Source organism: Lepidochelys kempii, chromosome 1, assembly GCF_965140285.1.
Source record: "Lepidochelys kempii isolate rLepKem1 chromosome 1, rLepKem1.hap1, whole genome shotgun sequence".
In the NCBI taxonomy this organism is placed as follows: domain Eukaryota; kingdom Metazoa; phylum Chordata; order Testudines; family Cheloniidae; genus Lepidochelys; species Lepidochelys kempii.
Window position 1 is genome coordinate 261509384 of NC_136380.1, and position 24791 is coordinate 261534174.

General features: G+C 45.2%; 1 protein-coding gene across 4 annotated transcripts; it reads left to right on the plus strand.

The window, feature by feature from the left end:
- Nucleotides 1-704: 704 nt before the first annotated feature.
- Nucleotides 705-24556, plus strand: TEF (TEF transcription factor, PAR bZIP family member). Of its 4 annotated transcripts, none has more exons than XM_073327189.2 (5): nt 707-994; nt 10375-10698; nt 12916-13136; nt 13911-14122; nt 16047-24556. In XM_073327189.2, exons 1-5 carry the CDS (start codon nt 892-894, stop codon nt 16066-16068), a joined length of 882 nt encoding a protein of 293 aa, XP_073183290.1. In that variant the 5' UTR covers nt 707-891; the 3' UTR covers nt 16069-24556. The 4 variants fall into 4 exon arrangements, with proteins under 4 accessions (XP_073183291.1, XP_073183290.1, XP_073183289.1 ...); XM_073327187.2 differs by lacking the exon at nt 707-994 and adding an exon at nt 7161-7430; XM_073327190.2 differs by lacking the exon at nt 16047-24556 and having other exon boundaries at nt 705-994; nt 13911-14126.
- The last annotated feature ends 235 nt before the right edge of the window (nt 24557-24791 follow it).

Here is a 24791-nt window from a genome sequence, read left to right on the forward strand (position 1 = left end):
CAGCTCTCCTGCTGGTAATAGCTCCCCTTAAGTGATCACTCTCGTTACAGTGTGTACGGTAACACCCATCCTTTCATGTTCTCTGTGTATATAAATCTCCCCACTGTATTTTCCACGGTATGCATCCGATGAAGTGAGCTGTCGCTCAGGAAAGCTTATGCTCCAATAAATTGGTTGGTCGCTAAGGTGCCACAAGTCCTCCTACTCTCCTATGTGTGACTGTGTGTATTTGCTGCCTCTGTTCGTTGTCCCTGTGCTCTGTGTCTCATAGTGTATATTTGCTGTCAATGTATGTGCTCGCAGTATGTGTGTTTGTTTGCTTGCTGTATCTCTGTGTGTGTTCCGCTGTCTCTCAATGGGTGTTTGCGTTTGCTGTGTGTGTGTGTGTGTCTCTCTCTCTCGGTCTGTTGTTTCGGTGCATGGTTTCCCCCTGTGTGTTTGCTCTCAGCGCCTGTGATGACCCGTGTTTGCTCTGTGCATGTGTCCGCTCTCAGGGCGCGTGACTGACTGCCTCTCGGTGCGTGTATTACTTGTCCGACCATCTTTCCAAGCAGCCGGTGACTTCTTTCCCAAAGTTAGGTAACAGGCCCAGTTCTTTGCCGCCTGGTTGGCTGCGGCGGGCCCTATCAGCCAATCGTGCCAGGCGGCCCCGGCCCAGCCAGTCAGGAGGCCATTTCCACCAGCGGGCCCCGCAGCGGGGACGCGGCTCGGAGGCGGGCGGGCGGGGCGGGGCAGGGTCGGCTTGGGACAGGCTGCTGCTCTCGCTCGCTCTCCTCTGCCCAGCCCAGCGCTGCTCCGCCAATCCCGCGCCGAGCACGGCCGCAACCTCTCTCGTGACTCCCATTAGCGCCATCCGCGCTCTGCACCCAGCGGGCCTCTCCGGGACACGGCATGTCCGGCTGCGACAACCTCGGCGTCCCGCCTGCCATGGACTTCCCCGAAGTGCTGAAGTCCCTGCTGGAGTACTCCTTACCCTGGGCCGACACGCTCGCAGGTAGGCGGGCGCCCCCCTCCCCTCCCCTCCCCTCCCCGCCCCGCCTTGCCCACCCCCAGCGCTCCGCTGCCCGGCTGCGCTCCCGCGGGAGAGGGCGAGGCGGGGGTCCCGGTTAGACGGATCGCCAGCCCCGGGAAGGGGGCGCAGCTGCCGAGCCTTTGGGGCTCTGCTCCTGGCGGGCTTTGCGCCGCAATAGGCGCAACTCCTCGCCACCGGCCGATCCTCTGCCCTGTTTGGCCCGTTTCACAAGAACGGCCGAGCCTCCGGCTTTTGCTGCTGCCCCTCGCCCCCAGGGGCGCACGGTGGGAACGAGTCACCCAGGGGGTTGGGTGTTTGTGGGGCAAACTCTGTGTCTGCTGCTGCGGAGGGGGTTACGAATGCAAAGCTGGGCAGGGAGCAAGAGCGATGTCCCACCTTCTGTACACTTAGAGCCTCTTCCTTTCTGGACTTTCCCTCTTGCTGTGTTCCTAGGACTGTACCGCACAAACCAGATGCAAAAAACCTAGGAGGTCCCCCGGTGCAAACTCTTGTCCTCTCCGGGGCAGTACCCTTGCTTGATACACTCTAAGGACTGGGGAATCGCTACACCCAGGGACCTTTCCATTTTCAGATGGGATAGTTACATGTCCCTGGCAAAAAGAAAAGGAGTACTTGTGGCACCTTAGAGACTAACCAATTTATTTGAGTATAAGCTTTCATGAGCTACAGCTCACTTCTGTAGCTCAGGAAAGCTTATGCTCAATAAATTGGTTAGTCTCTAAGGTGCCACAAGTACTCCTTTTCTTTTTACGAATACAGACTAACATGGCTGTTACTCTGAAACATGTCCCTTGCAGGCTGCTTTGTGGTTGTTTTAACTCTTTCCTGGCTGAGCAGCGTTGTGGGTGGGAGTGCACGTGGAAATGCCATGGCACACCTCAGTCATGTTTGGACATGTGCCTCCTTACCTCACAGACTGATGTTCACTGAACTAAATGTTCTCAGGAAACTGCTGCCAGGACACAGATATGGTTCTGTGGCAGCAAAAGGGGCTAACATGGTACAGGAGAGGTGCACCAGAAAAGGCATTAATGAAAGAATCTCTTAGCCAAGGAGAGCGGCTAATGGGATATAAATGGGGGCAGGAGTGCTGGTAGTAAGTGGCTTATGGCACAGAATAATTAGACACAAGGACCTGTGGCATTAGGAAGACCTGTGATGACGAAGGGATTACTGTAGGTCCCCACCTCTCTGAACGGATTCATTTTGTCAAGTCCCTGTAGCACAGTCCGTCTGTTGTTCTCTGTAAATTCACTCCCTCCCTTGCTGAGACTTGTACAATAACCAGACTGTTATATAATATGGAGCTGGATGGCTGGTCCTGGACGTGTTTCTCAGCTATCCTGTGCCATGGTGAAAAGCTGACCGAGAGAGGAGGGTGTAGTTGTGGCAGAGCTAGGAAAACAGTGTCACTAGTGCATGTGCCTGGATGGTGCTCTGGCCAAGGCTGGATTAAGTAAATTCCTTAGATCCTTGGTATCTAGATTCAGCGGAGCGAGGCAACTGGTTGGAATCCATCCAACCTAGGAGAGCTGGGAAGAATTTGTTGAGGGGGCTAGAGAGGAAATTCTTTGATTATTGGATATGACTTTCTTTGGCTGCATGGGGACATGGTACCATGACAACTCCCTCCCCTTGCCTGGGGACCTCCCTCATGTTCTCTTAGTCTCCTTTAGTTCTTAGTTCCCTATTAGTACACCTCCCTGCCAGAGCCAGACTTTCCAACCCCCTCTTTCAGGGACCAGGTCTGTCATCACACACACCCCTCCATTTTACATACTCTGCTATCCTGCAGCAGACCTCCTAGTGGTGTTGATTGCACACATACCCCCCTACCTGGCCGTAGGCTCCTTATTACAGATTCTCCCGTCACATCAGAGCTGTGCTTCTCCTCATCCCCTTTGGAGCTGAATTCCCCATCACAAGCTAAGCAGTGTAAAAGCTAAGCCCACTGAGGATTCCCATCTTGCGTGCCCCAATTCTTAGTACCACAGCTAAAGAGAAACTGACAGTTACATTTGCAAAATCTAAATAAAGCAGGAGGGTGCAGCTGATGTTACAGTTTCCAGTGATCTACTGCACCCATCCACTTCATTCCATTGGTGACTAGACTCTGAGTATCTAATCCCAGGAAGAGTCCAAGGAAACGTTCTCAAACCAGCCTCTCCCATCACTGCCTGAAGAAGAGCCAGACACTTGACACCCATGCAGAGTGCATTGTGAAGGATCCCACAAGAAGCTCCCTGGAAACTCCTGTTAAAGCCTATGCAAAAAATCATCTTTGCATAAATTAAACACTCCCTGTGCACAGGCACATGCCTATGACTGTACAAAGCTAATCCTAATGTTCAGCATCTGCTGAACTCATCTGGAAGTAAGTCAGGGAACAAGGTCAGTCTTAGGCACAAACACTGCACCTCCACCAGACAGTCTTCCACTTTTGGGGCCTAGAGATGAGGAAGACACTGTTGAGCTAATTCACTGCCTAAGTACAGTAGTTTAGATTCCTTTACAGATCTTCGTTTCCTTGGACTCTTCCTGGGATTAGATACTCAGAGTCTAGTCACCAATGGAATAAAGTGGATGGGTGCAGTAGGTCACTGGAAACCAGCCTTGCCAGGGAAACTGCAGCCTTGAACAAAATGGTGGGAAGCAGATATGAGGACTGTAACCCTCTAACAAGCACTCAGTGACACCTCCTCTGCAAAATCTCATTTCCCCTGGGAGATTCCTTCTCCTTTTAAGTCTCCCCAGGCTGAGTTCTCGTCTTAGCTGTAGGAAGTTAGCACATGGTGGAAACTTCATTTACAGTCCAGTTGCCCCACATGGAGTATCATGGTCTGCAAATGGAGGATTTATTATGAGTAGTCTTGTGCATGCCTTTCATTGCCCCTTGCTGGATAAAATATATTAAATCTTCTTATCTGTATATTTCTGTCCTCTACCGGCTGAGCTAGAGGAGATTGGCTGTGTGTATGTGGGCACTAATTGCCTACTATTTCGAATCTGTAGAGGGCATATATCAGTTCTATTCTTCTTAGATTTTTTCACTGTGCTGCTCATCATGGTATGCTCAATGTCTTCCAGTGATGCATTGAGCAACATGACTAATTACTATCATGTGCTATCTCTTCTCCATTTATCCCCCTGGAGCGTGGGTGGGAAATTGATTTTGATGTACTATGAGCTTGTATTAGTGAAGGTCAGGTCAAAGAAAGTTTGCCTTGCAACTGGGACAGAAAGTGATGAAATCTGAGGTAGTTCTTAGATTCTATGGGAGTGAGTTCCATGGTCATGGTCTGACCCATGAAAATGCATAAATGAGCTTCATCTTTGTGGTAGATAATGGCACTTGTGCCAGAGGAGTGCAGTTCCCTTCTGGCTGAATTATGGAAGTGGCTCTTTTAGATATGGGGTGGACCGTCTTGAGCATGTGTCACACTGTCCTCCACTGGTTGGAATATATTATTTATTCATACATCACTGTAGATGTGTGTGGCACTTTTACAGTCAAGTAAAAGACAAAAAGAAAAGAAGGACTTGTGGCACCTTAGAGACTAACCAATTTGTTTGAGCATGAGCTTTCGTGAGCTACAGCTCACTTCATCGGATGCATACCGTGGAAACTGCAGTAGACGGTCTCTGTGTGTATATAATGTCTACTGCAGTTTCCACAGTATGCATCCGATGAAGTGAGCTGTAGCTCACGAAAGCTCATGCTCAAATAAATTGGTTAGTCTCTAAGGTGCCACAAGTCCTCCTTTTCTTTTTGCAAAGACAGACTAACACGGCTGTTACTCTGAAAAGTAAAAGACAGTGTTGCGGTTCAAAAATTTGTCCGTTTGAAGTGTATATCACTGTCTATGAGCTTATTAGCTCTGCTAGCTGAGCTACTGGAGGTACTCCTTTAACACCTGGCTGGGTAGAGATCTGTGTGTTTTGAAATGGAAGATTGCAGGATGTAGTTTCTCCACTTATGCATTTAGGTGGCAAGTGTCATATATGTGTTTGAGTGATACAGGAAACATTCAGCAGGAACAGAGGTGGGAAATTACTAAAGACAAGAAAGAAAAACAAGAACTCGTAGATTACCCTATCCAAAGCCTGCCAATGTCAGATTGTAACTCTGGGTTGTTTCTCACCAACTTCACCAGTATAGTTATATTGGGTCTGCACCTCTAAATCCAGCACCATTTTCCTTGTTTGTTTGAGGGCTGGAAACAACCTCAAAGTTTCTTCCTTCTCCTAGGGGGTTTGACATCACATAGGACACATAGCAGCTATTGTCACGATGTAGGACAGGGGGAGATCATATCCATGTCACAGGGGATAGGTGATCTCTGGATCCAAATTATATTCCTCGATGTTCTTATGGTCTTCATGTATCCTCCTAATTGCTATGCTGCCTGATGCAGGCAGTAATGCTAGTATCCCATCTGGAGGTTGTGTTAGGTTTGATCTCCCCTGATGTTGGCCACAGAGAATAAATTTGCATGACATTTGAATTTAAGCAGACTGGTAGTACCATAGAGTGCTCTGCCTTTTTACATTGCCTTTCACCTAGTTTCCTTATGTCGGTCAATACGCTATGTTTCCCATTAATCTAAATCATTATCACTAGACTGTGACTTATCTTCCCTGCTCTCCCCCAATAACAAAAAAAACAAAAAAAGCTAAAGAGATGGAAGTTCTAAACACATCTTTACTCAGCAATATTCCCTGGATGAAAAATAAGGAATAGATTTCGTAAGGAACTCAAGGCCAGACTTTCAAGTGCTCGTTGTATTGTGGTACTGGCATCCAGATGTCAAGAGCTCAGCTCCTAGCTCACTGAGCTCTCTTGAAACTCTGCTCCTGCTTGTGTACTTTTGAAAATCTACTCCAAGAAGTAAAGCAGGTGCTGGTCAGGCACAAATGTTAGATGATGACTTTTGTGCAAGGAGAATGATCATACACATCACTGCTTCAGACCCTGGAGGGAGGGGGCTGAGTCGGATTTCACATTTTTTTTTCACTGTGCTGACATGATCTCTTTGGCAACAGACAGACATCTTCTATGTTTGTACAGTGCTTGGAACAACAGGGAAGGATTCTTGGTTGGCCCCTCATCACTAACATAATAAAGGTAAAATAAAAGCACCAAATGCTGGGGAGAAGCAGAGGGTGGGAAAGGAAAAGAGAAGAAGTTGGAGTTCTTTATCTCAGAGTATGTTCCCCTCCCCGGTTGTGCACAAACAACTCCTTTTTTTTTAAATATTTCTGGGCCCATAGCTCCGCTGCGGCAATGACAGTAATTGCCTCTAGAGGATACGAATATCAAAGAAACGAACGTATTTCTAGCGTGTGTTGCTGACATTTAGCAGCTGCACGCAAGTGGAGCCCGTGTCACGTGATCAGCCTTGTCCTCACTGGAAAGGTGACTCGCGAACAGCCAGCTGGGGCCAGCCCGGAGTGGAGCTGGAGTAATGCGACCCCTAGTGTAGACAGAGGCTGTTTGCCTGAAACCAGTGTAAGCTGGGGCGATGCACAGCGCAGCTTGTCACGCGGGAACACACGTGGGGCATAATCCCCCGCGCGGCCGAGCGCTGGCTGCAGCCCGAGCTGGGATCGCTCCGAAATCCGGCCCCCCATCTCCGCTGGGTGCGGAGCCGCGGCCCCACCCGCTGCAGGGAAGCGGGGCCGCGCCTCGGGGAAGGGATTGTTGGGGAAGTGGGGGGGAGCCGCTGCGCGCGCCCGCAGCCCCGCCCCCTCCCGAGGGGGCACGGCGGCTAATGGGCTCGCGACTCCCGGCCGCAGTGGCTTCGCCCGCGCGCTCTCCTGCGGTGGCCGCGGCACTCGTGTGCGCGCGGCTCTTTCCGCACCCCTCCGCGCGCGGTCTGTGGAAGAAACAGCGGCAGCGGAGACGCGAACGCTTGGGGCGCTGGGTGGGCGGGACTAACATGCTAATGAGTCACACGCCTTCCTTGCACTTTCCTGGCCTGCGCCGGCTGAACGTGCCCCCCCCCTGCGGCCAATGGGAGCGCTGCCCTGGAGCGGCGCAGCCAATCACAGAAGGCGGCCTGGCTTGTGGGCGGGAAGTGAGGGAAGCTCGCGCTCATGAATAAAGAAGTAAGGCGAGGCTGGCTCGCGGCGTCAGCTGCTGGCGCGTGCGCCTTGGCGGTGTCTTTCCGGGAGCTGCTGGCGCAGCCCTAATTCGTAGCCTTCCGCTGCGGGGGCCTCGGTGTTGGCACCGCTCGCCGGGCAGCGGGGAGCATGCCCGGCCGCGCCGCGCGCCAGGAGGCAGCAGCGGGCAGCGCGGGGGCGGCCGCCTCCGCGCAGCAGGAGCGGAGCCTGGCGGGCACCTTCCCGTTGGTGCTGAAGAAGCTGATGGAGAATCCTCCGCGGCACGCGCGCCTCGGTGAGGGCGGGAGCGCGCGCGCACGCACGGCGCGCCCGCGCGAGCGGCGGGACGCGCGCGTGTCGAGGGGGCGGGGCGAGCCCCATCTCTCTGGTTGCCGGGGAGGCGCCCTGGCTGGGCCGGGGCCCGCGAGTGGCGCGTGCTGCTGCCCCGCCCCGCCGGTTGCAGGGCCGGGCCGGGCCCAGCCCGAGGCTCGAGTGGCTGCGGGCCGGGGAGCTCCGGGCCCTCCCGGTGTGCCCAGGCGGCAGCGGGAGAGATTCCCCCCGTCCAGTGTCTTCCCCCTTCCTTAGCCACGCGGCCAGGGCTGCCCTGAGGAGACTTGTGGCCTGGGTGACTGCCCTGCTCGGAGTCTGGCTGCAGCCTCGGGGCTTTTTGCCAGTGCAAAGTACCGCAACATAAACTAAAAAACAACCTCCCCCCCCGCAGCAGCGCGGCCTGACCCCCAGGGCTGGGCTTTGCTCCAGGCGTGGCCACCTGGGGCATGCAAGTGTCCAGTTGCCTTACAACTCCAACCAGAATCAAGTCGTCAGTGTCGTTTGGTGCATTTGGGGGAGGGACAGCTCAGTGGTTTGAGCGTTGGCCTTCTACACCCAGGGTTGTGAGTTCAATCCTTGAGGGAGCCATTTAGGGATTGGGGCAAAAATTGGGGATTGGTCTTGCTTTGAGCAGGGGGTTGGACTAGGTGACTTTCTGAGGTCCCTTCTAACCCTGATATTCTATGATTAATACTTATGCTAGTACCCAGCCATCTCAGGCAGGATGGGCTAGATTATTGCTAGGTACTGAACAAATGCATGGAAAGACATAGTTCTATCTGAAGAGCCTATGATGTAATATCAGCCTGTGTGTTCCTGCCAGCTGTTGCGGAGTCCTGAGCCTCTGGCTGGCAAAGCAATTACTTTCTCATCCAGGTTTGTTTATTTGCTATGAATTACATTTTCTTCTGTGCTTTTAAACATAATGTGAGAAAAACAGCAGGTTGAAGTAACAATGATACTCTATCACAGTGCTGTCCTTTTCAACAGAAACCTCATTCTTGCCTTGAGCCTTCAAAAGACATATTCCACCTTGCTTCTGTTCCTGTTAAGGAAGTAGTTTGAAGTAATGTCTGCCAGAGTAATCGGGGTAGGGTTTTCTAAGGGTTAGTAGGCAGGATCTTCTAAAATCACAGCAGGGCTAAAACGGCTATCCTTGTCTCTGTGTGTAGTTGACCCTACTGGCCTACTGACTGATCTATTCCATCTGCTTTGGAACAGCGCAGTGTTCTCAGGTTTGTGCATCGTGCCCTTTGCCAGGCTACCCTATGTGAACATTGAAGAGCTGACCTCTGATGCAACAGGATTTACATCTCTCTGGAATTTGTCATTCTGGTCACTGTTGTTTTATTCGGAATCTGAATGATGGTGCTGTCTATTTCCATATTGCAGCATAAGGAAATTTAGTTTACAGTTGCTGAGCATTCTTGCAAGTATATATTTATACTTTGATCACACCTGCTGCATGAATTTGTACCGCTGTATACACTTCCCACACAATAGCCTGTATGTAGACTTCCAACTCCCAAATTAACATCCCATCAAGCACTAATTACCTGAGGTTCCTGGCTTCCAGAGAGAAATCTTCACTGTATTGCCTAAAGTGAGAGGAGCTCTCATCCAGGTACTCTTGTGTGGGAGTGAGCACCTCACAAAAATTGAAAAGATCTCATTGCTCTACAGCCATTGCTCGTCATCCCAGGTCTCCACCAGCATGTTTTCACCCATCTGTGGATGTGCTTCTGCCCCCAAAATGGTACTCAGTCTAGTAAGATCTAGAGATAGGCACCTTGAGTGAGTGTGGGTTTCATTAACAAAGTAGTGCCATTATTTAAGGCTGTCTTCTAATTCTTCTGGGCCTCATTCTTTGCTGAGATTCTGCTCAGCTTATCTATGACCTTCAGCAGCCAGTTGACCATGCTTCCAGGAATTCAGTCAGAAATGGGCTTTGCTTAGCATAGAGACAACTGTGCTTCTTTTGTGTATACCCTATAGTGTAGTTTAAACAGAAAATTGCATCAGTTTCTGGGGAAAATTCTGAGATGCTCTCCTACAAGCTCCCCTTTTGGAGAGCGCTGTGATAGGTGCTTTGACCTATAATTAAGTGTTGGAGGGAGTACTGTGTGGGGACGCTGAATTTTTTCAGGAACAAATGCTTTTATAAATGCTTAGCTGAACCATTACAGTTAGCATTTAATATAGATGGACTTTGTCTTATTTCCAAATCAAATATGAAAATCCCCCCCCACACCCCCGCTTGTACCTAATCTTTCCCTCTTTGCACTTCTCTCCCAACTTCAGGATAAACTCTTGTTACCTCAAAGGCTTCTTAATAGTTTCCATTATAACCTGACCCTTCCACATCTACTTTTCCTGTCTTCCAGGAAAAGCCTGGGAGAAACAAAATATCTGCCATAAATCCTAAAGATAATCAAATCTAAACTGTGGTGAATCATGGTGCTTAGGACTATGTGTATTATGCCACCCCTGGGTGGGTTGTTTGCAGCACGGATTGTACAGAGGACCTCTATGCTAAAAGACCCTGCTCTCTTAGCTCAAAGACTTTCATGTACCTGTAAATCTCTGTGGCCTACCTATTAGATGGAGACCAATGAACTGTTAAGTTTCAGAGTGGTAGCCGTGTTAGTCTGTATCAGCAAAAAGAATAAGGAGTACTTGTGGCACCTTAAAGACTAACAAATTTATTTGAGCATAAGCTTTCATGGGCTAAAACCCACTTCATCGAACATTACACATGGAGATTGGTCTGAGTAAACTGGTGTAGAACATGTCGAGTTAATTTTCTTGCTCTGATGGAGTCTGTATTGAATTCTTACCATTATTTAAATCTAGTCTTTAATCTTCTAACCCATATTTTACACTGTGACCTTTATGTTTTTGTCTTTTAGATAAAGAAAAGAAGGAAAAACTTGAGGAGGATGAAGCTGCAGCTGCCAGCACTATGGCAGTCTCTGCCTCCCTCATGCCTCCCATCTGGGACAAAACCATCCCTTATGATGGGGAATCTTTCCACCTGGAGTACATGGATCTGGATGAGTTCCTCCTGGAGAATGGAATCCCTTCCAGCCCTGCTCACCTAGGCTTGAACCAGAACCCGCTTCTGCCTGTGGCTGAGCTGGAAGGAAAAGAGCCCACCAGTGCATCTGCTGCCTCCCCTCCCTCATCATCTTCCACTGTAGTTTTCCAACCATCTGAAGCTGCCTCCGGCACAGGTAGGGTGAAATACTTTGAAGCCTTGTGAATGGTTTCTGCTGTTGTGATATGTAAAGAGACCTCCTTAACCTGAGGAGAAGCACTACCATCCTGAGGAGATTAGCTTCAGAAGCATAAACAGTGTTTAGCCTATAGAGTCTCATTCATCTGTAAGTTCCTGCTAATCTTTATGAAGAGGTCTTTCCCACCCTCAAAATAACTTAGGGCTTGTCTACACTTACCGGAACATCCACGCTGCGGCGATTGATGCGTCGGCAGTCGATCATTCTCCTGTTGACTCCTGTACTCCACCTGATCGAGAAGAGTAAGGGGAGTCAACGGGAGAGCGTCTCCCTTCGACATCGCTTAGTGTGGTCCTGTGGTAAGTAGGTCTAAGCTACATTGATTTGAGTTACGTTATTCATGTAACTCAAATTGCGTAGCTTAGATCGACTTTTCCTTTTAGTGTAGACAAGGCCTTAATGCCACTGCTGCTTAGCCACTTCACATTCAGTGTATCTGATTGCAGATCTTGTGGCTGTTGATGCTAGAGCTGGGTGGATGAGCCTGGATAAAATAAGAACCAGCCCAAACATTCCCCAACAACTGAAGCTGGACTTTTTTTAAGGTTTTAATATCTGTCTTTAAAAAAAAACAAAAAACACATTGCTTCTGTGCTGTTTTGTTTCTAGTTGGAATTGGCAAATCTGAAATACCAACTTTCTGATTGGTACTTCTAACCTAGCAAGAGTCTGGAATTCCTTGAATTCTTGTGAAAGAATCTGTTACTATAAGATCTGCAGTCTTGATAGGTTCAGATAAGCTTTTGAATACCTTGGTGGTTCAGTCCATTGAGGTAAGCCATTAGTAGTTAGTGTACATCCAGTGAACTGTGCTTTATGGAAATGTTATAATAAAGCCTTTCATTTGGCTTGTGAAGTGTGACAGCTAAGTTTTTTGGACAGAGGCTGTTTATACTTTAGTTTGAAGCTCCAAGGAATGCTTGGAAGTCTCTTGAGTACCTGAGGTGAGAAAGGAGAGACAAAGAAATAAAACACATTTCTGGTGCCTCCACCTTAGCTACCCGTGACCTGATCCTAGATAGCAGTGTGCGTATCTGGAGAGGACCTTCACTTTTCAGTTTAGTGCTGGACTTGGGAACTCCACACAATAACACTGCACAGACTTAATGGCTATTTTGTGAGGAAAAGAACCTGCGAGATGGCTTTATGGAAAGGGCCTGAACCCTGACCCCCTTTCCACGAACCTGGTAGACATATGCACAACATGGAGTACAAAGGTTTTCAACAGGAGAGAGGAAAGCAACCGTGCATCAAGTGCTCACTTATTGACTCCATGTTTATATATGATGTGTTTTATGTTATCCTTTGGGTATAGTTTTTGTTGTTGCTTCTCCTAAACTCTCGTGTAGTGTTGCTAATGTTTTACTGCCCAGATATGTGGCTGCATTTCACTGGTGGAAGAAGAGATTTATTTATCCCTACCTATATTTCACTTAGTGCTAAAATTTGCAGTTCATCAATGTGAAAGATGTATATAAACATAAAGTTACTGTAATGTGACTTTTAACTCATGTCTTTAAAGATCATGCTACCAATCTGTTTCTGTCACAGTACACATCTCTTCCACACCAGGCCCTCTGTTATTACTCTTCCATTTACATATAACAAATAAGGAAGAACATGATGTGTGGATTTTTATCAAACCTCTATTTTTCATGTTGAAAATCAAATTTTTATGGTCTTCCGTGGGCTCAGTGAGAGAAATCTCTAGGCCAGCTCATGCTTCTGTGGGAATTTCTGAGCCATAAATGGCAGGGAGCTAGAACTCTGAATTTCTGATTTCACTCTGTTGGAGCAAATACTTCTTATATGTAGCGAGGTGCACAAGGCCACAAGATTTTTGCTGAAGGGAGAAACTTTCATCTCTTTCTGCCATTTTTATCTTCTTGTGTATCTCATTCTGGGCATGCATGCCCAGGGCTTGTATTTCTTCCATGGTGAAGCAGGTTATCCAGCACTTCTGTGTAAAGTTGAGATGTTATCTCTTGCAGGGAATGGAACTATGTCTTGTACAGTACTGAGTTCACTATTAAATAGAAGTGATAAATGTGGCATACACTAGGTCAGTGAGCAGAGATGCCCATATATGGGTACCTGGATTTATTTTCTTCATCATGCTGATCTCCTATTCTGATGTTTACTGCCTTTTGCTAGACTCCTCCCCAGAGAGTGAGAGAGAGACTCCGAGCCCTGTTGATCCAGAGTGCATTGAGATTGATGTGAACTTTAATCCCGACCCTGCTGACTTAGTGCTCTCCAGCGTGCCCGGTGGTGAGCTCTTCAATCCTCGCAAGCACAAGTTTGCTGAAGAGGACCTGAAACCACAGCCCATGATTAAAAAGGCCAAGAAGGTTTTTGTCCCAGATGAGCAAAAGGTAACAGACTTCTTTTATCAGACTGATAAGGCTTTACGCAGAGTGTGTGGGGGTCTTTTTTTGTATGTTGAAATACATTTGGGGCAAGGCCAGTGGGCCATACCTACTGGGTTGAGTGGAGAACGTTGCTCAGAAGAGGGTTGGAAGACTGATTCCTATTCAGCTGTAAGGCCCTTACTGCTTTAACTTGGAACAGTGAGTGAATTGTTGGGCAGGAGTGACTTGTGGTGGTAGACACAGAAAAGGATGGAAAAACTAAGTTGTCTCAGCTCATTCCTCCTTTGCTCTTCCTCACTAATGCAAATTTGCGCCCCACAAATGGTCATATGCTCATTTGCCAATGCTTTTGTCTAGTCCAATTCTATGTGCCCCAGACAATGGAACGTTAATCACTTTCACTGGGAGATTATTCCACAGGCTAATAGACATAGCTGTTAAGAAATTGTTCTTGATGTCTAGCTGAAATGTTCCCTTTGTTTAATTTCACCTCAATTTTACTTCCCCACCCCACCCTGAACTATCCTAAATAGGCTTCTTTTGAGGAGACAATCTTCCAGTACCATGTTGTCTAAACTTCAGTTAGTATCTGAGCCTAGCCAACCCAACAACTTCCTGCATGAGCTACAGGAGGAAATCTGATAGCAAGTAGGATGGCTTTTATGGGTAGGATGACTCTTGTGGTAGGGCAGGAAGGTAGCTGTTTGATGCTGGATATGAAATGCTGAGCTGTCAGATTGACTTTTTTTCTCCCCCCCCCCCCCCCCTTTCCTACAGGATGAAAAATATTGGACAAGGCGAAAGAAGAACAACGTGGCAGCGAAACGTTCCCGTGACGCTCGGCGACTGAAAGAGAATCAGATCACAATCCGAGCAGCCTTCTTGGAGAAGGAGAACACTGCCCTCAGGACAGAGGTGGCAGAGCTGCGCAAGGAAGTGGGGAAATGCAAGAACATTGTCTCTAAATATGAGACCAGATACGGACCCTTGTAAGCACACCCTCTTTCCTTGCTAGGGCTCCTTGTTTAGTTCTTGGACTTCTCTGCCTTCTGTAGAGACTCCCAGAAATAACATGTATGGAGACCTTGTCATTGTGCATCTATAGCAAAGATCCGCTTCTGATGGCACAACTTGGTCAGGTCCTTTCCTGACCCTTGTGGTGCCAGAATCTAAGTTGTGTCCATCTTTACAGCTTTGTTTTAACACTGCTAGAGCAGTTGGTGATGCTAATCCAAGAGAATGGATTCATCCATCCAGGGAAATAAAAGTGAATCTGTTTAGATTGTTGGACAAGGCTTTTGCTTTCTGTTCTAATCTCCATTTTAAATGGAAAGAGAGCTGGCTGAAGTGCAAAAGTCTCCTGTTCGTTCTCGTTCTCTCTCTCTCCCCCTTTCTTTTTAAAACTTAGTTTTATAATTTGGGATACAAATGGGTGCTGCTGGACAGCATCATAAAAAAGTTCCTTCCCCAGTTCCTAGACACTGGAACGTAGCTGAGCAGCCCCTGTTGTGCAGGGCTCTGTGCTCCTGCTCAGGAGGAACAGGGAAACCTCCTAGGCCTGGGAACTGTCTGTCTTCTGCAGAGGTGAAGATAACATTCAGATGAACGTGCATTTGTGTAAACCATAGTGCAGTGAACACATTGTTTCTAAACAATACTTACACGTTTTTCTTTGGTTAGCTCCCAGAAGCATAGGATGAGGTGCAGGGCAAAGAGCCCCATACTTCTCCTTTACTAATGTGAGGTAACACTTTCTGAGTTCACAGCAATGGGTTTTAGGGAGTGCATCACTCTTTTCTTCCTTTCCCCTAATACAGTTAGGGGACTTCTTTTCTTGAACTACTAATTATGCAGCGCATGACTCTTCATTCAGAAGTGAAGGAGAAGGGCACCACCAAACTTTGAGTCATTTACCTGTGGCCTCATCAGATCAATTCTTAGGTCCATCTGGTTTGGGAATCACCAGCACTTTGTGTTTTGGGCGGGGAAGGGGGGACAAACCCAATCCACCACTCTAATGCATCTTCGCAGTCGTACAAGAGTTGCACCTCTGTAAGTGATACTTGGTCCTTTGCCTTTTGAGCAAGCAAGGGAGAAGCCACACCCACTCTAAACATGAAGAACTTCTCTCACAACCTCTTTGGGTGGCAGTCTCTCTATGCCAGCTGGTTTTCTCTCAAGCACATGACTTGCCCTCTTGGTGCTGAGAATGGATTACTTCCGAGTACTGCTCGTACAGTAAATGGTGCTAAAGAAAAATGCATTTTTGTGAATGTTGGAGGCTGCCTCCACCTGCAATGGAGAGCTTTAGTAAAATGCCTGGTACAAAAGTAGACTGTCACTGTCATATGTATTTTATCCCAGGCTTATGGCAGTGAATATGTTATAACTGTTGGTTAGATGTCTGGGGATGGTGTTTGTATTTGGGAGCAAGAGGAGTGTGGGAGATAAAAGGTTTTAGGATAGATTTGAGTGAAGGAATTAGAAACTTATAAGAGCACGTAGAAGTTATAGGGTTTTTTTTCTGTAACAGATTTTGACTAGGTCAGCTTTGTGAGCTCAATGTGAGAATAAAACAGCTTGTCTAAATTCATATGTTCACTCCCCAGTGGAGTGGGGAAGGAAGCTAATCTAGCATGATTAAAGTAAATCTATACAGGAGCTGTTTTCTCCCTGCATTATTACCTGCTTGTCTGGGCTGAGCTGTTTTTTTTTGTTTGTTTGTTTGTTTTTGGTTATTTTGTGCAGCGCCAGTCAGGTTCCTCCTGAGCATCAAGGAGGGAGATAACTTTGCAGCAGGAAAATAGAATCCCACACCATTGGGTTTTTTCTTTCACAGAGTGGTGTGTAGTGGTGATAGATGGAGTATACTGTAAATAAATTGTCACACTTACTGCTTTGCTTTATTTAAAGTGACTTATCTGATTCCGAGTGATGCAACTTTAAAGACTTCTAAAAACAAAGAAACTAAAAAGCACACATGAAACCATCTGTCTTCAGAGTGAACAGTGAGATGTGTGAGAGGTATCCAACAAAAACAACTGACGGGGACACTGCCTGCAAGTATCCCATCTGAACTGCACGGGGGCTGACATGATGAAAAGTGCAAGGTCTCCTTAATGCTGTGTATGGCTTTCTTATCTCTCTTTTTTTGTACTAATGTTTTTCTTCTCTCTGTAATCAAACTACAGTAATGTTACTTACTGACACTTGTCAATGACACTCACAGCTCATGTCTTTCAGTCCAATCTGTTGATGACTTGTGTGAATGGTGACTCTGTTTTGATACTTGAACGAAATGGAAGGAAGGGGGATTCTAACTTAAAATGGCTTAAACTATATTGTCACCGATTTTTGGGGTTGGGGGGAGCAGTAGAATAGGTTTTAGCTACTGCTGCAGCTGGGTTCTGACAAGCGTAGCATCTTGTGACGTACTGCTGGGGGTGCTGAACCAGAGGCATCCATGGAAAATAGTCTAGGAGTGCAAGAAAATGCAACAGATTTGTTGAAGTAAACTAAAAAGCACCATAGAGTGTGCTGTACAAAGAGTAACAAATAAATCCTGTTATATAGCCCAGATGACACAAAACTCCTTAACTACTTCCTCTCCTGATATGTACACTATGGGGAGCCCACCTCCTTCCCCTTTTACTTTTAAGGGGATACTTTTGTATCTCAATAAAACAAATTACATCCGTTTCCTTGGCTGCTGTACCAAAATAGAGGAGAGGTGTATACCTCTCTGAGCTGCTGAGCCGTGTATCTGGCTGCAGGCCAGACCAGTCAGTCTGTATTGAAGCCCCAGAGGAACAGTGGCTAGCAGCTACTATGCTATGCATCCTTCTCTTTTTCCTACTGCACTCTAATTCCCCAAGCACCTCAGAAAGTACGGTGGGCATCTGTCTCATGGACCCAAAATATCCAGCAATTCCATTGTGTCATAATGGAACAGCTTTAAAAACAGACTCTGGGCGTGTATGGAGATAGATGAGGCACTTAGAGAGCATTGCAGGGATGTTGGCCCTGTGTAGAAAAGGGAGGATGTCCATGGAAGGAAAATTGCCATCAGTACAGCAAAAGACTCCTAACCAGACATCATAACCAAATGTATAGGTGAAAGAGAAAATGGAATGGCTTATTTCCAGTAAAATATTGTAGGGCTGCACTTGTATCCAAGGTTATGTCAATAACATAGAAATGGAGAGGAGGTTTTCTATGTGACTGTATGACACACAGAAAACTCTCTAAACTCTCTGCCAGGAGGCTGATTAATGGCAGACACCTGGCTGATAAAGACCTTTTGAAAGCCAGCAAAACGAAAAGGGCCTAAATGGGAGGCTCAGGATCCATTACAACTGAAACTTATGACATATGGTTTAATACTGTACAAATACCATGTCTTCTTCTTCCCCAGAGGGATTCCTGCCCCCAGAACATCTTAGTAGGAAGGTGAAGAGGAAAGGGAGCAATGGGGAGAAGCAGACTGTTGCAAACTTTCTTTAAACAAAGTTGTAACCAATTAATTTTTCAGTGGAACCTGGGAAAGATGAATGGGCTTGATCCATCAAGTGCACTGCTTGATCTAGTCTTACAAGTGGACCATGTTTTCAGTGTTAAAGAACACGCTTTAACTTTTTTCCTAACCAGTAAGAAATGTTATCAATGTGTTATATGTATGTAATAAGATTCCAGGATTGTCTCTGAAGCCTATTCATAGAATATCAGGGTTGGAAGGGACCTCAGGAGGTCATCTAGTCCAACCCCCTGCTCAAAGCAGGACCAATCCCCAACTAAATCATCCCAGCGAGGGCTTTGTCAAGCCTGACCTTAAAAACTTCTAAGGAAGGAGATTCCACCACCTCCCTAGGTAACGCATTCCAGTGTTTCACCACCCTCCTAGTGAAAACGTTTTTCCTAATATCCAACCTAAACCTCCCCCACTGCAACTTGAGACCATTACTCCTCGTTCTGTCATCTGCTACCACTGAGAACAGTCTAGAGCCATCCTGTTTGGAACCCCCTTTCAGGTAGTTGAAAGCAGCTATCAAATCCCCCCTCATTCTTCTCTTCTGCAGACTAAGCAATTCCAGTTCCCTCAGCCTCTCCTCATAAGTCATGTGTTCCAGTCCCCTAATCATTTTTGTTGCCCTCTGCTGGACGCTTTCTAATTTTTCCACATCCTTCTTGTAGTGTGGGGCCCAAAACTGGACACAGTACTCCAGATGAGGCCTCACCAATGTCGAATAGAGAACGATCACGTCCCTCGATCTGCTGGCAATGCCCCTACTTTTACAGCCCAAAATGCCATTGGCCTTCTTGGCAACAACGGCACACTGTTGACTCATATCCAGCTTCTCGTCTGCTGTAACCCCCAGGTCCTTTTCTGCAGAACTGCTGCCTAGCCATTCGGTCCCTAGTCTGTAGCAGGGCATGGGATTCTTCCGTCCTAAGTGCAGGACTCTGCACTTGTCCTTGTTGAACCTCATCAGATTTCTTTTGGCCCAATCCTCTAATTTGTCTAGGGCCCTCTGTATCCTATCTCTACCCTCCAGCGTATCTACCTCTCCTGCCAGTTTAGTGTCATCTGCAAACTTGCTGAGGGTGCAATCCACACCATCCTCCAGATCATTTATGAAGATATTGAACAAAACCGACCCTTGGGACACTCCACTTGATACCGGCTGCCAACTAGACATGGAGCCATTGATAATTACCCGTTGAGCCGGACAATCTAGCCAGCTTTCTATCCACCTTATTGTCCATTCATCCAGCCCATACTTCTTTAACTTGCTGTAGAGTCAGTGTGAAGCGGTGGAAAACAGCTACACAGGTGGTTGAGAGCTCTTTTTGTTCTGAATATCAGCAGGTGCAGCCATCGCTGTGATCTGTTACTGTCCTAAGTTCACAGCCATTTTTGGCTTTTTTGCACACATGACTTTACAAATTACATCCATGGAACAACACAACTAGTACTTGTATAAGTTGGAACTCTTAAGATTCGCTAGGATAGTACATGAAAGTTTCCAAACATCTGCAAATGGGTTACTATTCCAGCATCAAATTCCTAAAATGTTGGGAATATAGTGCCACCTGTAGAAAGTGCCACAGGCTTACACCTTGTAGTACAGCCTTGAACAACCCTTTTTTGGGGGGTTACTTTTTTAGTTTAAGGGGCTTGATTTTAAAGACGCTGAATGCATGTAAATATGATCTTCTAGCATTTATTTCCAATTACTTGGCTCTGAATTATTGTTTTTCACAGCCATGTTTACCATTTGAAGTGAGGTGGATTTTTTTAGTTAAATAATAACTGACTAAATTTACAAGTATGATTCATTTGGATCCTACCATCGTTCTGCATTAGGAACAATCCTAATATACTTATTTCAGCAGTCTTAGTTGATATTTAAATAGGCAACTGCAGTGGACTATGGTAACCTTTAATGCTATCGTCTAGAACAATGCATGTATGGAGAATTGTCTTTTGTAATAATCATGCTACATTATCACCATAATATTCAAGTAATGTGAATAGTCCCATTTGGTTTCCAGATTAATTTGTGCAATATAACATAAACCAGTGAAATATTCATTTGGTTTGTCTTTCAGAGAAGACTATCCATCTTGCATGCCGTGGTCCTTCTGTGTAGATTAGTGCACAAAGTTACACATCATGTGTGCTGCTGTACCTAGGTGATACAAGGTTGTGTCAGTCAAGCATAGTTTTTTCTCAAGTGTGGATTGATTTTTATAGCTGGAGAACCGTCACGTTGTGAGACATCCAGTAAGTTCTCTGAGGTAATGGTGGTGATCTCTTATTCCCATATGAACACAGCTCTTACCAGCCACCTCCTTTGTGCGGGGCCAACACCTCTCTCTGTCTTGTTCTGGCTTTCTGTTGCGAGATTATGTCAGACTTCTTCCAATTCTTACAGTCTCTTGGAGGTTAGGCATGCTGCTTCAGAGCTTTCCACTCCTTTTAGAGTAAATTACCATGAACTCTGAGATTGTGATAGACGATAATGTAACTAGGATTGCCATCTTACCTGTGCAGCCTCTTCCCCTTGGTAACAGTACCGTAGTGTCTGCAGTGGAATACTGACAAATTGTTTCAAACAAATTTAATATTGAAAGGGGTTGAATTGACAGGCCAAGAGCCTGAAGTTTTCTAACAGCACAAGTTCAGCTTGAGCAATAATTAAGCAAGGTTCTCACATACACTGCTTCATGGCAATGTGTCCTATGCCTCACTGATAGGGACCATCTCAAAGGGAAAAAAGGAAATTGCATCTTTGGCCTTACTACAGAGACTATCATGAAGGGAGCAGTTTGATGGGGATGCCTGTTCAGTAGCCCCTGTGAAATGGCTAGTGGTTTAAATCTAGCTTCCACTGAACAGCCATCAGACTACAAACTTTCAAAATGTCCCCACTATTAATAGGGTTACCTGTGGGGAACGTCTGCTTTAAAAATGTCTATTCTATTACATAACCAGAAAAAACAGTTCAATAAATGATGCAAGAGAGAATTCAATGGGCATTAGTTTCATACAAAGTCTGCCAATAGGTCTAACAGCGTAAGATATCTAATAGCAGTGCACATTTGCAATAAATACTCCTTAAGTACATTTTTTACTTACAGCCAAATCCTGTTCCCATTGAAGTTGTTGGCAAAGCTCTCATGAACTTCCATAGACAAAGGTCTTTATTCTCTGCTCTGGTGATTTTGAGTTTTCATCAAACATTGGAGCGGTGGATGACTTTGCTTTCCTCTGGAGCACACTGAGCCCTGGTCTACACTTAAAAATTAGAGTGACCTAGTTACATCACTCAGGGCTGTGAAAAGTGTATGCTCCTGAGCACCATAGTTAGGTTGACCTAACTTCCCATATAGATGCAGAAGAATTCTGTCAACTTGGCTACAACCCCCTCAGAGCGTTGGATCGGTGACATTGACGGAAAAACCCCTTCCGTTGCTGTAGGAAGCGTGTACAGTGCCATGGCGGCACAGCTGTCGCCTCTGTAGGGTAGACAAGCCCTGAGTTGGGACCAGAAGAGACCCCTGTGATTGCAGGTGCAGTATTGGTGGACTGATCTTCCCATCACTTTTGTTTATCTTACGAACGAGAGAACTTTTTTTATTCAGATAGTCTGCTTAATTAATCTTTGATTTGCTGTTTGGTCTGGGTAAAGAAGAAATATGCAGTGCATGCTAAGAGAAGAAATGTGTTAATTCCAGGTGTCATATAGTTCTTTACTTTTTTTTTTTAATAAGGTCTTCACTGCTGATAATTATCCATTTCATTTCTTTGCTGTGCTGTTTGGAAGTCCCTTGTGTTCTAGCTGGAAATACTATTTTCCGCATCATCTGGTGAGCTGCTACTAACTGTACCAGGTACATCTTAAGGTAGCAGGTGCAGTGGAGGTCCAGCAGTGCCAGAGTTTAGGAATACTGTAAAAGTACAATTGTTGTGACAAAAACGTTCTGTGTAGTCAGTAGGAGAGCAGTGCTGCTGTGCAACTTCAGATCCACAGACCTCCTAAACTTCACAGAATTGAAGCTCCTGGTTATCAAAAGTCCTGATTTTACAAAGTGTTTAGTTATCTCAAAGCTTTGTAAAATCAGGGTGTGCCTGTATTGTTTTCTCCTGGCTGTAGTGGGTGAACCCAAGACAAAGGGGAGGTGCAGAGGTGACCTGACCCATTAACTTCATATTTTACAGTAACCTATATCTAAATCTTTACTGAGGAAAGAACATTTATTTTAGTATCTTTTTTTTTAAGGGCTTTTCCCCTCACACAAATACAAAATCTTCACCAGATTTGTTGGTCTTCAGTAATTTCTCTGTTGTACATCTACCAAAACCACCACTAAAGGTTGGGGGAAGGGACAAAGTCAATATTTCTAGCCAGATGGTTCATTATATTTTGTGTGGCTTTTTTGGAATACAAACTTTTAAAGTTCAGGCAGTCACAATAGAGTGGAGAGTTGTGAGGGAAGTAAAAAAGTAAGCAGAGCATAAAGAAGAGAGGAAAAACCGAAAGATAAGGTTAAGGCAAAATACTAGCCTGAGCCAGAATGCTGAAACTGAAGCCGAACTGCTTCTAACTTTGGGGCAGTTCAGATCCAGATCTCATCCCCACAGCTTGAGCTCATATCCAAGATGTTCACTTTTTAAAGTGATGGGTGCCTCCTTTTCTTGCTCATATTTCTTATGGGCCACAATAGAGAGTGAAGGTGAAAAGAACTTTGGAGAGTGGGGGAAGTTGCTATTATTTTTAACTACTGTAGTTATATTAATTTACTCACTGTATGTCCATTAAATTAAGGCACTTGATTCTGACGTGCAGATCTCAGTAATGCTGCACTTTGCTCATGTGGTTACCTGAACTGCTTGACAGCACTGCATCCATATGTGAGGATGAGGTGAGGATTCATTCACTTACCTAAATGGAATAGCAGGTAGCTGGTATCTATCTTTTTGGAGAAGCGATGAGGTATCTGTTTGCTACTGGTCAGGGTAATGGAAGGATTCATCTTCTACACTCTTATGTGATGATGTGATTTATTGGAATATTGTATTTTGTATAATTTAGAATATGTAAATACATTTTTAAAATTAATCTGTCTTATAAAGTAATAAATAACGCTTCTATTGTAACACCTGAAAATTGTTAAAAGTGCTTCATGTCATATGACTTGGGATTTTTTTTCTAGAGAACTGCAGAAATCAAAGTGAGATTGATGTTGTGGAGTTTTCATTTAATTGTGATGCTTCCTGTTCACAAAAATATTTAAAAATAATAAACCACCCAAATAGAGAAACTTCATTTTATTTTTTTACAGTAGTCACTGAGGTGACATTCATCACTGTTCTCAGACAATCCCATTTTCTGGATTGTCCGTTTTGCTGTTGGCCAATAACAGAAAGCACTCCAATTGGTCAGTTTCATAAAAAGCACTGTGCGAGTCCAGAAAAAACAGTAACTTGTTTTTTAAATTGCTTGGTTGTGGCTTAAACGTAGCCCTCTAACCAGACTGCACTGTCATTGACTGTTACCGCAACTCACCCATAACATAAGTAGAATAAACCTTCATCAGTCGTGTTGTGTGTACACACAAATATATGGTTATCCTGCTCGCACACCGTTGGTGCATGGAGAGATACATTGACTAAAGACTTGAGTTTTCAGTGCATTTTCATTGTATACTGCACAGATGGAACTTTCAGCCAGTGAAATTCTTCTTTGTGTCAATTTTAGACTAGAGGAAAACAAAATTAATGGTTGAGAATCATGGTCAATGTGTTAGGAAGCAACTTGTCCTTGTCCTTCAAACTTTATCTAGCATTGGGGCCCACAGCCCTGTTATAAAACCTTCCTGCTGACCTATCTTTAGCTCACTGACCTTAACTGATGTACAGCAGTGGCCTGCTCTCCATTATCTGCTGCTGCAGCATTCCATTGAAATAACAATGGAAAATTACACATTTTTTTTTATAGTGGGCAGAAATGGTGGTACATTTTTGTATTCTGTTCCCAAGCTGTTAATTTAGCTGCTTCACAGTTACTTATGTGCAAATTATTCACTGGAGTTCTGCACCTGTCAACCTTTTTTGGAGAAGAGGAGAGAGTCTGTTTTGATCTAATTAGTGTTTCTGGAAGAATCGCATTTGGTGTGTTTGGTTTACACTACATTTTAATGCCAGAAGCAAGAGAATTTTGAAGTGTCCTTTATTTGGATCTACAGATGACACCACTCTATCCCACTCATTCAAAAGGAAAAATTTGACTGCGGAATATTTTATTAACTGCAAAATATTATTTTAATATATAGTTTTGCTTTGTGTCATTAAACAGTTGCTGTGTTTCACCTCTTGGGTGTCTCCATTTTTGAGGAAGGCAGAGTAATTCCTGTATATAGTTTTGTAAGTCAGTCTGTAAAATGCTTTTTGGTCATTCTGAATGAAAGGCCCTATAGAAATGTAAAATTGATACTTTTACCAGATATCATGTTTGTGAAACAGGTGAGTAAAGTTGTCTATTACCATAAATAATCTAGCTTCGCTATTAATCATGTACCCAAAACTGCTCATTTTGTACACATACTCTTGCCAGCTGATCAAAGAAAATAAAGGTACCTGAATTGCAGTTTGATGAGGAAAGGGGCATTTCACTGTACACCCAGTATCCTCCTATATTTCCATTTCTGACTTTTTTTTTTTAATGAACGAACTCTGGATTTGAAGTTTCCAAGTATTGAAAAATCGCTTGGAATTTGTGGGTACTGTAGTTGAAATCCTTTCTGCTCTTGATGACTGTTTTTTTAATGCTTTTTTCTTTAATATGTAAAGTTTTGACTGTATGAAATTGTTTAGTATTTTTCCTTTTTAAAAAAATAAAGTGTATATTCCACTACAGGAAGATCTAGTCATGTATTTTTCCTCTCTCTCTCTCTGCCAGCATTCTGCCTGATGCTGATCCTTCAGTTGTTGTTGGAAGGTGCTTCATCTTCCAAAATTAGGTCCTACTGGTCCCTTTGTATGCGTATATGGTGTACATGCAACACAGTTTCTCATCTTCTGTTTCCTTTATTACATTGTGATTATAAACTGACTTCGGAAATGTCACAAATCTCACCATTCATACTTCTTGTCCC

Coding starts and splice junctions, on each gene's coding strand:
- TEF (XM_073327187.2), top strand. CDS start 7,286: ATGCCCGGCCGCGCCGCGCGCCAGGAGGCAGCAGCGGGCAGCGCGGGG. Junction 7,431..10,374: donor TCCGCGGCACGCGCGCCTCG/GTGAGGGCGGGA, acceptor TTTGTCTTTTAG/ATAAAGAAAAGAAGGAAAAA. Junction 13,137..13,910: donor TTGTCCCAGATGAGCAAAAG/GTAACAGACTTC, acceptor CCTTTCCTACAG/GATGAAAAATATTGGACAAG.